This window comes from Idiotropiscis lumnitzeri, chromosome 13, assembly GCF_059441095.1.
Source record: "Idiotropiscis lumnitzeri isolate Australia: NSW breed Sydney's pygmy pipehorse chromosome 13, RoL_Ilum_1.0, whole genome shotgun sequence".
Classification (NCBI taxonomy): Eukaryota; Metazoa; Chordata; class Actinopteri; order Syngnathiformes; family Syngnathidae; genus Idiotropiscis; species Idiotropiscis lumnitzeri.
Genome location: NC_142403.1, coordinates 5,478,752 through 5,491,170, shown reverse-complemented (window position 1 = coordinate 5,491,170; position 12,419 = coordinate 5,478,752). Strand labels below are relative to the sequence as shown.

Genomic DNA, 12,419 nt, shown 5'->3' with positions numbered 1-12,419 from the left:
CACAGACTTTGGGACTGGGATGATACTAGAATTTGTATACATGTATATATGTAGTGCGCAGAAATGTCATACAGTGGTGGAATGTAGTTTCTACTCTTACTAGTGTGGCCTTGTTGTTCTCGTAGTGCGCTGATTGTCTTACTCGTGAGGACAAAGGCCATACTAATAAATTAACTTTCAGGTGGCTACCAGGGATTGAAAAAAAGATGTTTTCCATGCTTCTACACAAAATACTGTTTTGATCACAGTTTAAGGAGTATTTAAAAGACATATGTTGTTGTTTGACAATATTAGGCATGGAATTAAAAGTTGTAAACTTTCATAGTTATTCTGGTGTAGAGGCATCACAGTGAACAGCACATCACTAGTAAATGCTCGTGTGTATCAAATTAAGAACCCGTGTTCTGAAATGGGGATGCACTTTTCACAAGGATGATGATTCATCATTTGTATTTTTCTTGAAACAATTTGTAAACCATCCCCCTTTTGACTGTTTTTTGGTCTTTTCTTCTTTGTCTTCGTTCCTGCTTTGTAGGATACTTGTGTCGCTCGTCTGCGATAATCGATCTTGCTCCGTCCCTCGGTGGCGTGCAACCTCCCTGTCTTTGTCTTTTGCTCCTTTGCGGTGTAGGATACTTGTGTCGCTCGTCTGCGATAATCGCTCTTGCTCCGTCCCTCGGTGGCGTGCAACCTCCCTGTCTTTGTCTTTTGCTCCTTTGCGGTGTAGGATACTTGTGTCGCTCGTCTGCGATAATCGCTCTTGCTCCGTCCCTCGGTGGCGTGCAACCTCCCTGTCTTTGTCTTTTGCTCCTTTGCGGTGTAGGATACTTGTGTCGCTCGTCTGCGATAATCGCTCTTGCTCCGTCCCTCGGTGGCATGCAACCTCCCTGTCTTTGTCTTTTGCTCCTTTGCGGTGTTTAACTTTTCTGTCCTTTCCCCCCTCTGCTTCTTTGTGGTATTCAACCTGTCTGTCTTTTCTCTCCCTAGTTCCTCTGTGATACGCAACCACTTTATCGTCATCATTTTCATCATCAGTTGCACTGTTGTATTCACCAGGTTGGCCAGCACTGGTTTGGACCTCCTCCATGTTCTTGGTGGCAGGTCTGTGCTCCACTTCCCACAGACTTTTCTGTCTCTCCAAGTCCTTTTGTGCCTGAGTCGATGCAACCTGCTCCATAATCATCTGCCGCATATTGGAAGCCCTGCGTTGTTGAAGCTTAAAATCTAACTCTCGTTTCCGTTGTTCTATCTGCTGTTGAAAATAGTGGTCTTTGGAGGGAAAATTCCTAAACGTCTGTGTGAATGGAGTTGCGAGCGATGCAGGTGTTGTACTCATTCGTGTCATTCCAGTTACTTTAAAATCATCCTCAGCCGATGCAAAGATTTTCTCCTCCCAAGGTCCATAGGTGCATTCTTGTTGAGCAAATGATACTGTGGTTTTCTTCTTGTTCTGCTCTTCAAATGCATCAGTAGCTTCCTCCTCATCCTCTGTGGTTTTCTTCTTGTTCTGCTCTTCAAATGCATCAGTAGCTTCCTCCTCATCCTCTGTGGTTTTCTTCTTGTTCTGCTCTTCAAATGCATCAGTAGCTTCCTCCTCATCCTCTGTCTCCTCCCAGGGTGTATTAGTGGATGCCCACCTTTGCTTTTCTTGAGACACACCGATGGGTTCCTCCTGCTCCTCTTCCCAGGATGCATCAGTAGTTTCCTCCTCAAGTTCTTCAGTTGTCACCTCACCCAGATCAGCGTTAGTCATGTTGTGCTCCATAAATCCTGCAGACCACTCAACCTCATCTGCTGAGTGAGTTATATATCGCGCCCTGGGTGCTGCATACAGATGAAGCTTCTTTCAGATATGTGGTTTTTATTTGGTTTAACTGTGTATTATGCATAAGCCATAAAAACACACTCAGTCCAACCTTCTTTTGACGTAATCAAGAATAATAACGTTCTCTATCTATCATGTCTACTCTTGCGTTAGATGACGTCATAAACGAAAGCGTGTCCGCGACTGACCGCCTTGAAATTCAACTAACCGCGTGATTGACGACAGTGCAGCGCGAGTTTTAGGGATCTTCTCGGCACGCGCACGTATGCTATACAACGTTAAACCTAACGAAGGCCACTTATGTTGGCATTTACACAACGAAAACAGGGGGAAAATACAGGCAATTTGGTTGACCACATCAGTGATTAAAAGCTGCATCGGCAGAAAAGCCATTGAGTACCCTTTAAATTTTGACATCGTATTAGGTGCGTTCAACGGCCATCATCAAAATAGGATGTTTAAAATTCAAATGAGAAAACACCATCACTGAATGAAACATGAATGGATTAAAAACATGAACATTCTTGACATCTCGGTGCTTTTTCTCTTTTGCGTTGAACTATACCTTGGATGTTTTAAAGATGCATTGTTTTTGGTACAGAAAAAGCACGTAATATTCATTGAAAATTACGGATTTTCAACTATCAACCATACAGTGAATGCGCCCTCTTCTGCGGACACGTGGTACTGCAGCAATCTCATGGCGTCTTTTGACCACAACTTTTATACAATACATTACAATACAACACAATACAATACAATACAATACAATACAATTTTATTCATAATTCGCATTTCACAACAACTGCAGTTGTTTTGAACCCAATTCCCAAACACTCAGAGCCAACATAAACTCCCACATTTCTCGGGCCACATAACGCGCTTTACAAGATTTGGTGGCGCTACAACCCTATGTTCACCCAGAATGGACTTCAAATGGCCGTTTAACAGTCCATACTTCCGCCCCTACTGACAGAAACTTGAAAGTTTGTACTTTTCAATGTTCAATCGCGGGTTAAAAAGTAAGTCTGACGGTGCATCATTAAAACCACCAACGAAATGGTTTAAGAAAAAAGGGGCGGAAGGCCCTTATTTCCTTGTGGGTGGAGTCAAACGTTTGGTTTGAGCAACGCCTCAAACTGCTTAGCTTAGCCTGATGAAAATTAATAATCTCGAGTGTGACCACCAGAGAGCGTACTTGGCCCACTTTTAAACGCGTTCCACCCTCGGGTGAGCAATAAAATCAATTTTAATTAAGAATTTAGAATGGATTAAAATAAATGTATTGTTTAGTATCATAATAGCATAATTAACCAGGTCATTCTTGACTTACTGTCAAAATATCAATAATAAAAACAATGTGCTTGTTAAAATATGATTTTGCTCCACAATGTTGATGTTATTATTATTATTATTATTATTATTATTATTATTATTATTATTACTCGATTCATACCAATTTGCTATCATCCATGAGTGAATTACTTTGAATTGCACCATGACGTGGGTGGATAAACACCACGATTTATATGATTATTCATTCATCGATTCTCAAAAACTGTTTATTGTCAGGGTCTTGGGTGACCTGGAGCCAATCGAGTTGGTTTTGGCCAAGAGCTAGGGTAAACCCCACTCGCAGTCGTAGGACACTTGTAGACAAACAATTTCATGCTCACATTCACACCAATGGACAACCTTCTATTTTTGAAATGTGGGAATTTTTGTTCTCGTGGTCTGAGAGGGCAACCTTTTAGCAAACTGCAGGTGGCCTAACATGTGCCTTTTACTGAGATGGCTTTCCTTCTGAAAGGTTCTGCTCTCTCCACAGAGGTCTGACAATGTCATCATCGGGTTCTTGGTCGCTTCTAAAGTCCCTTCTTTCCTGCTTGTTCAGTTTAGACCAGACGTGGGCAAACTACGGCCCGGGGGCCACATGCGGCCCGTTAAACGTTTTAATCCGGCCCGCCAAACTTGGAAAAAAATTAAATGAATAAAACTTGTTAATGTTTTATTGTCTAAATACTGTGGTTTTTCAGAGACATATATATTGTTGTAATGCATTTGTTCACTTTCATTTAAAATTAAATGTATTTGTTTTCTCTGATGAGGTGAGGTTACCAAAACACTCCACCCATCTGCTCCTGGTCCGGTCCCTCTGTCAAATTTTAGAACCCATTGTGGCCCGCCAATCAAAAGGTTTGCCCACCCCTGGTTTAGACGGACGGCGAGCTCAAGAAAGAGTCTTGCTGATTCAGAACTCCTTTCATTTATTAATGATGGAAGCCACTGTGTTCCTTGGAACCTACAAATCAGAATTTTTTTCTGTACTCTTGCCCAGATTTTGTGCTTCGAGATAATGGTGTCTCTGAGGTCTACGTGTGGGATCTTATCGGACAGGGGTATGCCTTTGCAAATCATGTTCAAGGGATGAATTTATCACAGATGGATTCTAATTAAGATGTAGAAACCTCTCAAGGATGATCAGTGGAAAAAAATTGAGCTTTGTGGCATAGGTTGTGAATACTTACTGAATGTACGTGGGATTTCTTTCTTTTTAATTTTTAAAAATGAATTAAAAAAAAAAACTGGACATTTTTTTTTTTATGTTGTTATTATGGGGTATTGTGTGTAGAATTTTGAGGGTGAAAATGTATTTACTCAATTTTACAATGAGGCTGTAACATAAAACGTGGAAAAAGTGAAGTGTTATGAATACTTTCCCGACGCACTGTATGTGTGGCTCATTACAAAGTTGCTGTTTTCAGAAGTCTGCCTGGCACAGATGTGTGTCGGCGTACTTCCAGGTGTTTGTGAGGAAATGCGCTGTCTGAATGAGAAGACCCTCCCAGTGCCCTGTGAGGTCATTTCGACTATAGAACAGATCTGCCAATTATGACGAAGATCGCCGGCCTCTCTCAGCCTATAAAAACAGCAGAAGTCCAAAGTTAAGCAGGATTTACACAGAGCCTTATGCTTGGTAGGTATATTTTTGCCTGCAGTTTCAGTCATTTGCGCTACAAAAAAAAGAAACATTTCAATTTAATGTGCTTACCTTCAGGTACAAAAGAAAATGTCTTGCACTCCTCTCTGCTCACTTATTCTGCTGGCTTGTGTCTTGACTCCAATTGTCAGTCAAAGTGAGTATAATGCTTTAGTTCTCTGGTGACTTTTAAGGGAATGCTGTGTCTAAAAAAATCATTACTGACGCGTGTTTGTTGTACTCATTTATGTTTACCGTGGTGGGAATGATTTACCAGAGAGGGAGTCTTGTGTGTGTCATCTCTTCTCCTCTCAATTTTCCTGTAACACAATGCTCTCATCCTATGAACAGCCAGTTGCAGAGGAAAATGTGGTAATGATTACTACCGGGGTTACCTGTGCCAATGTGACTATAGCTGCATAGCCTATGGCGAATGCTGCCAGGACTTTGAATCTCAATGCACCACAAGTGAGTGAATACTCTATTTCCTCTTGTACGTCACTAATGTTGACCCCTTGATAATGGGAGAGTCGGTGGATATTTGATCAAACTCTCAGCATTCAACAGATATAGCAATGGTTCATTTTCAAGCTTTAAACAATATACATACACTCAAATTTAATGTCACTGGCCTTGGTATTAAAATGTGGCATGCTTTATTGTTATTCTTGCAAAGTCAGCTATTTATAATACTTAATAATAATGACAATAATTACCAGAATACCGGATTTCATTGATCTATTGGTTTACCTAAAGTGTCCGATGTTGCCCTAATGTACTACACTCATTTGGTTTAGCTCACCATGCAAGTTTGTCATTTTGGATTTATCTGCCACAGAAAACTCTTGTAGAGGTCGATGTGGGGAATCATTCAGGAGAGGCCAACTGTGTAGCTGCGACTCTGATTGTGTTAAATTCAAGCAGTGTTGTCCAGATTACAAGATCCACTGTGATGCCGAAGGCAAGCTTTGTCCAGCATATTCAGCATGATCAGTGTAGTGTTTCCCATACAAAGATGACTAAAATAACTTGCATGAACAATAACAATAACAAAAACGAAATAGGACAGGCACAAATGTTCAAAATAGTAGAGTAGTCCAAAGTAGTCCTGCATGGCAACAAGCATGTAGCATGCAATGCATGGAGGAATCCACACCAACACATTGGGTTGATGCTATTTTCTGTTTTAACAATTGCCACAGAGGAAAACAATGGCGCATCCAATGCATCACCACCAGGGACGAGTAGTTCATGTGATAATGTAGATGATAAAAACACCAAAGGTATATTTACTTTGAGAAAGGCTTGATTTGAACAAAATACACAATATATATCATGAATTATCTGTTATGCAAATACATTACCTTTATATTACTGCATATGGTGAAGCCGCTAATATTTTTTCATCAACATTCCAACAGAGGAAACTGTCAATGAAGCAGAACAGCCGCTTTTGGCACTCGGTGAGGGAAACAATGAAGGTAATTAATTGAAATTATTATCTGTCCCGCTTCTCCTCATTAGGGTCGCGGGGGGGGGGCTGGAGCCTATCGCAGCTATCTTCGGGCAGTAGGCGGGGTACACCTTGAACTGGTTGCCAGCCAACCGCAGGGCACACAGAGACGAACAACCATCCACGCTCACACTCATACCCAGGGGCAATTTAGAGTGTCCAATGAACCTGACATGCATGTTTGTGGAATGTGGGAGGAAACCGGAGTACCCAGAATAAAACCACGCAGGGACGGGAATGGCGTCTGCATGTTCTCTCCGTGTTTGGCTTTCCATGAGTTCTCAGGCTTCCTCACACCCCCGAGAAAACGTTCATGCCTCCATATGCACTTCTGAGGGTGAATGGTTGCTCGTCTACATGTGACTGGCAGTCCAGAGAGTTCTCTGCCTCTCACAAAACGTCAACAAGGAATTTAATAAAAATTAAACACAAATAGACAAGAAGAAAAATTGTAGTTGAATTTCTTGTAGTTGACCTGCAACCCCGATGAAGACAATTTCTATCATTGATGGGTGGAAGGATGGTGTGAATTCCAAGGTCCTCCCAAAAATGCTTGAGCTCATCTGTTTTTAATATGGGCAAGACTTATTTATCAAAAGGATATTCTTGAGCAATTGTGGTTCTATTGCTGTGGTTTTGGTCACCGTGCAGAACGAGCCAAGAAGCACAAGCTTGATTGGCCAACAGTAACACAAGAGCAGTGCTGTCATAGTGTGGGAGGCTCATGGGCACAGCTTCACGCTCAAGAGTGGGAAAACAAGAGTGGATGGTAGGACATAGGCTACATGGACAAAAGTATCGGAATGCACTTCGTAATCTGAGAAATGGTCACTAACCAATCAAGGATGGAAAGACCACGAGATTTGGGGAGGGCCTTTTCTTCCCCACTGCACCACCAGTTCGCAATGAAAGGTCCCATAAGGCACGTTTGGATGCTTTTGGTGTGGAAAAACTTGCACAGGAAAATTTAGGCCCAACCTGCTTTTAAATTCAATACCGGTGAACTCTGATCTCACAATTGTTGTTATGGACGAGTGGAGCAAATTTTCCACAGACACACTCCATAGATTTCTCAGACATTTGAATGACGTCCAAATGTGCTTCCATGATTTGCTCTCAAATATCTAATGGCCTACGAGTTCCATTACATGCTCCTTCGTGCGAATGTATTTTGAAAGTATTCATCCAGGCATATGAGTGTAGACATCTGCATCATTTCATATTTTCCTATGACAGATAACAATGAAGTTCCGCTGGTGAGTCCAATATCGTTTCCACACGATGATGTCAGTGATGGTGAGCTGGTTTATGGAAATGTTCTTTTTCACTTGGTGTAGCAATGTTTTCACACTATAACATTGCGTATTAAGGTATGTACACCGACACCATTCCCAGTGATTACCAGGCCTACACCGAAGATCCAGAAGAAAGTCAGTCGCCAGAGAGCACTAGCGGATATGCTGAGCCACTGGATGCCATCTCCACTCAAGCCAGCGTGATCGCAGACACGCCACAGGCGAGTACAGAGACAGCTCCATTGACGACGACACTTTCAGAAGATGACGTCACGTCAACCAACTTGGCCATCGCTGATGAAATCGCTTCCACAGAGAGTGCAGGTGTGTTAAGAGTCCAGTGGGATGGGCTCTAACTTGAGATTGATTTTGCTCTCCGAAGTAGTAGATAAGATGGATTTGGATATAGAATGTTGAAGTTAGAGCAATGATCACCAACTCCCGTTCTAGAGGGCTTCGGTCTTCCTTTTTGATGTTTCCCTTTCCCAACACACCTGATTTAAACGATCAGCTCATCAGCAAGCTCTGCAGAAGCCTGATCATCATCCTGATGATTTGAATCAAGTGTGTTGGAGGAGTGAGGTCAGGTCAGGTTCTGGATGACATCTTTGAAACTGGATTATTGAACCATTGACATTTTACATGTCAAAAGTTCCAATCAACTTGTGTTACTGCACCAACGTAAATATATGTCATTCTGATTGATCTGCTGTTACTGAACTTCCAGAGAGCAGTGATGCTACCACTTTACCAGATTCCGGAACAACATCTCCACAAGCCACCACTGCAGCTGAGCAAGTTTCCAACCAACCCAATCCAACTTCAGCCTCCCAATCGGAACCTCCTCCCACAGCTGACACCACACAACAGGAAACAGCTTCCCTGGCACAGACCAATGAGCCGACTGAAGCTGGTTCTCAAAAAACAGACGGCACACCCTCATTTTCTACCGAAGTTCAAAACATAACTTCAGAACCTTCAGAGGAACCATGCACAACTTTAGCCCCACCAGAACCCTCACAAGAGTCATCCACATCGTCAGTCCCACAAGAACCCTCTCAAGAGTCTTCTACATCTTCAGTACCCTCACCAGAAACCTCTCAAGAGTCATTTAGACCTTCAATATCACCAGAACCCTCACAAGAGTCATCGACATCTGCAGAACCACCAACAGAAACCTCACAAAAGTCAACCACTTCTGCAGTCCCACAAGAACCCTCTCAAGAGTCTTCTACGTCTTCAGTACCCCCACCAGAAACCTTTCAAGAGTCATCTACACCTTCAATATCACCAGAACCCTCACAAGAGTCTTCCACAGCTGCAGTGCCATCAGCAACATCACAAGAGTTGTCCAGAACTTCAGCACCCCAAAAACCAACACAAGATTTGTCCACAGACGCAGCAAGCTCTGAGACACCGCTCACCCCTGATTTGACGACGGCGGTTCCACCATCAATCCCAACCACTTTAGTTGTTGCAACAGCCCGTCCTTCCTCGCAGCCAGACCCTCAGAATTCCTCCACTCGTGTTTCTCCGACGGGATCGGACCTCACCGTCATGACGACCGTGACTGGTGATTCTACAGATGAGGCTACAACAGCAGAACCTTCCACGACTCCAGTAACAGAAAACCAGAAAGCCACTAGTCCTAAATCAACTGAATCTACTGCAAAACCTGAGGACAAGCCAAACACTTCCAGACCACTGATAACTACAGACCCTGTGGAGAAACCCGCACGCATACCTGAAATCAGGCCAGTGAATGCAGTGCTGACTGTGGATAACGCCAGAAACTACCAAGCAGGTAAATAAACACTTGCTTTGAATATTATTTGAAATAATTTTGGAGTTGTGGTTTTACCTATGGCCTTTCACACATTTTTTTAATTCATCTAAAAATGTGATTTCTTCATTTGAGCAATTTCCTTTCACTCCACTGTTGAATGAAAATTCCCATAAAACACACATTTATTATGAATGGAGGAAACTGTTAAAAGAAAATTAGTACAATGGCCAGAATCGCCCACCTTCAGATGAACTCGCGGTTACAGTGTAAGTTTTCATTTCCCGCACAGTGATGTTTTTATTAAAGATGTCTTCATTTCCAGATGACAGCAATGACACAAACTTGTGCAGCGGGCGTCCTGCCAGTGCTGTCACCACATTGAGGAACGGCACAATAGCAGTCTTCAGAGGTTGGTGCCAGAAATGATTTTAATGAGGAAAAACTAGAAGTACAGATGTTAAATTACTGTGGTTCCTAAAATATAATTTGTTATTGTGACTCTGGGACAATATTACATCTTAATCTATGACACTATTATTACATCACCACTTTTTTTGTCAAGATAATTTTGTTGCATACTCACGAAGGGAAAATGTTCAGAAAGTATCGTTACATTAGTCATAATACTTTACCTTTATAAATATATCAAACTTTTAGCTGTAAGACGTAGTGTTAAATATTCAGCATTTTCAAATGATTCATATTCTTGACAATTTTGAAGATCCTTGTAGCTACTGAAATAATATATCTAACGAACAGCAGTCCATTCAACTACAGAATTTACATTTCATGTGCGTGTGTTTAAAAACAATACATTTTTGCGCATCAAAGCTTTCGTGAAAACATTGAAATTTGCCAATATTTTGAAAGTAAAAGCAACTCGTCACTCTCTTCTGCCAATCCCAGCAGGAAGATTCAACAAATAGAAAGTTGTATCTCCTCACTATTCTTTTTGTGGTACGTGTCACGAAGGAAAATCCTTTTAAGTATGCTCAGCATACTCATCAGTGTCTTAAGACAACATATTTACTTGAATGTGTGCATTTTATCTTCGGGGTTTGCATGCAGGTGGACCAGTCTTGATATAATGTGTGTTTATGTTCTGTCTGGTCCACAGGTCACTACTTCTGGTTTTTGGACCGAAACAGGGTACCAGGTCCAACCCGTAACATCACAGAAGCATGGGGCGTCCCGTCCCCCATCGACACTGTGTTCACACGTTGTAACTGTCAGGGGAAAACTTACATCTTCAAGGTCATTTGTGTGACTTCACCTTTATGATCTTAAAATAAAAATAACAACCTGGAATTTTATGTATGAGTTTCATGTGGTTTGCAGGGTAACCAGTACTGGAGATTTGAGAACAGTAATTTGGACCCGGGCTACCCAAAGGTTGTTGAGACAGGCTTTGATGGGCTTCGAGGTCACATAACAGCTGCTCTGTCTGTGCCTCAGCACCGAAGGAGGAGAGAATCTGTCTATTTCTTCAAGAGAGGTAACCAACATGTCAATCATGACCCAAATATTCCATTTGGACACATTCATGTTTGAACTCATGACTGCTGTCTGTTGATTCTTCCAGGTGGATTGGTGCAGAAATATTCATATCAGTTTGGCACCAGTGCATCATGTAACAAGAAACCCACTTTTGCTGTTTATAGAGTCCGTAACCGAGTGGTGCGACAAGCAGGTGGGAAAAACACCACAACTGTGACTGAGGGGGGGAGACATTTTCATAGAACTACAGTGTGTAAAGTGCTCTTTAGTTTGCGGTTGTCACCCCAACAATCTAGTTTATGATGTCAAGTTGTTTTTTTTTGGGAAGGATTTTGTCACGTTTTGATGTTTGTATGATTTAACATGAGGACTTTGTTTTATTCGTGTGTGTGTTGACAGGGAAGAATAAGTTGTAGGGACTGTGTGGCTTGTTTAAGAAAGCCCAAGGCTGTGTTAAATTAATCTTTTGGCAGTATCAAATGAGTGCATGAAAACTTTTGTAAAGGAAGAATTTTTCGTGCGTTAAGAAATTGTGTGGTAAATGTCACAATGGGTGCGAGCAAAGCAATAACAATCAGTGAACCCACGCAGGCCGCTCTTGAGTTACAACACAGCACTCGGGAAAATGAGTCATGCTTCAACTGAGAGGGACAACCTGATCCTGTGAGATTTAACACATGGGAAAGGGCCTCAGCAGCATTTACAAGACGTCTCAGGAGTCAAATGTTAACATTTTGTTTTTTGACAAAGCCGATTTTTTTCCAGCGTCACTTTTGGGACCCACAATCAACATCCGGACAAACTGGCGAGGATTCCCCACCACCATCACTTCGGCTGTGTCTGTTCCCAGTTACAGGGAACCAGAAGGCTACAAATACTATGTCTTCTCCAGAAGTAAGTAACAGAGCATCACCTAAAAAACACACTTCAAACTCATATATGAGGAGTCTGAAAAAGGGACCATCTGTGTTTGGGTGTGCCAGACGGTGGATGTAAAAACAAAAACCCCAACACGTTTAGTGCTGTTCTGACCACAGTCAAAGTTCCATTACAGTGCAAGTCTAGTTTCAAATCATGAGGATGTCGTAATGTTAATTTTATTTTTCCAAAGTTTAATTTTTTTTAGTTGTATTCCCACATTCCCAAAAACATGCATGTTAACTGAAGGGTAAAAATTGTTCATAGGTGTGAATGTGACCACGAATGGTTGTCAATATGTGCCCTGCAATTAATTGGCTGACGCCTCTTGGCTAAAATCAGCTGGAACAGGCTCCAGCTACACATGATTGATGGCGGTATTTTATACAAAAGATACTTGTCACAGATAACCTACGCAACCAAAAACTAGTTCTTGTGATTGTGTCTTGCAGCTAAATCCTACAATATTCGGATGGACAGTGAGCGGCCCGTTGTCACCTCCCCGAGAGAAAACCCATCAGCTCAGAACAACTTCATCAACTGTCCAAAAACACTCTGATGACCACAGGCCACTTCAAGAAGCCTTTGCGATGGACTGGTTAATA

At 42.0% G+C, this 12,419-nt stretch overlaps 1 protein-coding gene across 4 annotated transcripts; it reads left to right on the top strand.

The window, feature by feature from the left end:
* The first annotated feature begins 4,614 nt into the window (after positions 1-4,614).
* prg4b (proteoglycan 4b) lies at positions 4,615-12,419 on the top strand. Of its 4 annotated transcripts, XM_088312789.1 has the most exons (15): positions 4,615-4,802; positions 4,884-4,962; positions 5,157-5,273; positions 5,644-5,766; positions 6,008-6,088; positions 6,227-6,286; positions 7,555-7,614; positions 7,689-7,937; positions 8,341-9,417; positions 9,722-9,808; positions 10,517-10,653; positions 10,738-10,894; positions 10,982-11,089; positions 11,662-11,790; positions 12,267-12,419. In XM_088312789.1, exons 2-15 carry the CDS (start codon positions 4,896-4,898, stop codon positions 12,371-12,373), a joined length of 2,559 nt encoding a protein of 852 aa, XP_088168915.1. In that variant the 5' UTR covers positions 4,615-4,802; positions 4,884-4,895; the 3' UTR covers positions 12,374-12,419. The 4 variants fall into 4 exon arrangements, with proteins under 4 accessions (XP_088168915.1, XP_088168917.1, XP_088168918.1 ...); XM_088312791.1 differs by lacking the exon at positions 6,008-6,088 and having other exon boundaries at positions 4,616-4,802; XM_088312792.1 differs by lacking the exons at positions 5,644-5,766; positions 6,008-6,088 and having other exon boundaries at positions 4,617-4,802.

Coding starts and splice junctions, on each gene's coding strand:
- prg4b (XM_088312789.1), top strand. CDS start 4,896: ATGTCTTGCACTCCTCTCTGCTCACTTATTCTGCTGGCTTGTGTCTTG. Junction 7,615..7,688: donor ACACGATGATGTCAGTGATG/GTGAGCTGGTTT, acceptor TTGCGTATTAAG/GTATGTACACCGACACCATT. Junction 10,895..10,981: donor TGTCTATTTCTTCAAGAGAG/GTAACCAACATG, acceptor TGATTCTTCCAG/GTGGATTGGTGCAGAAATAT.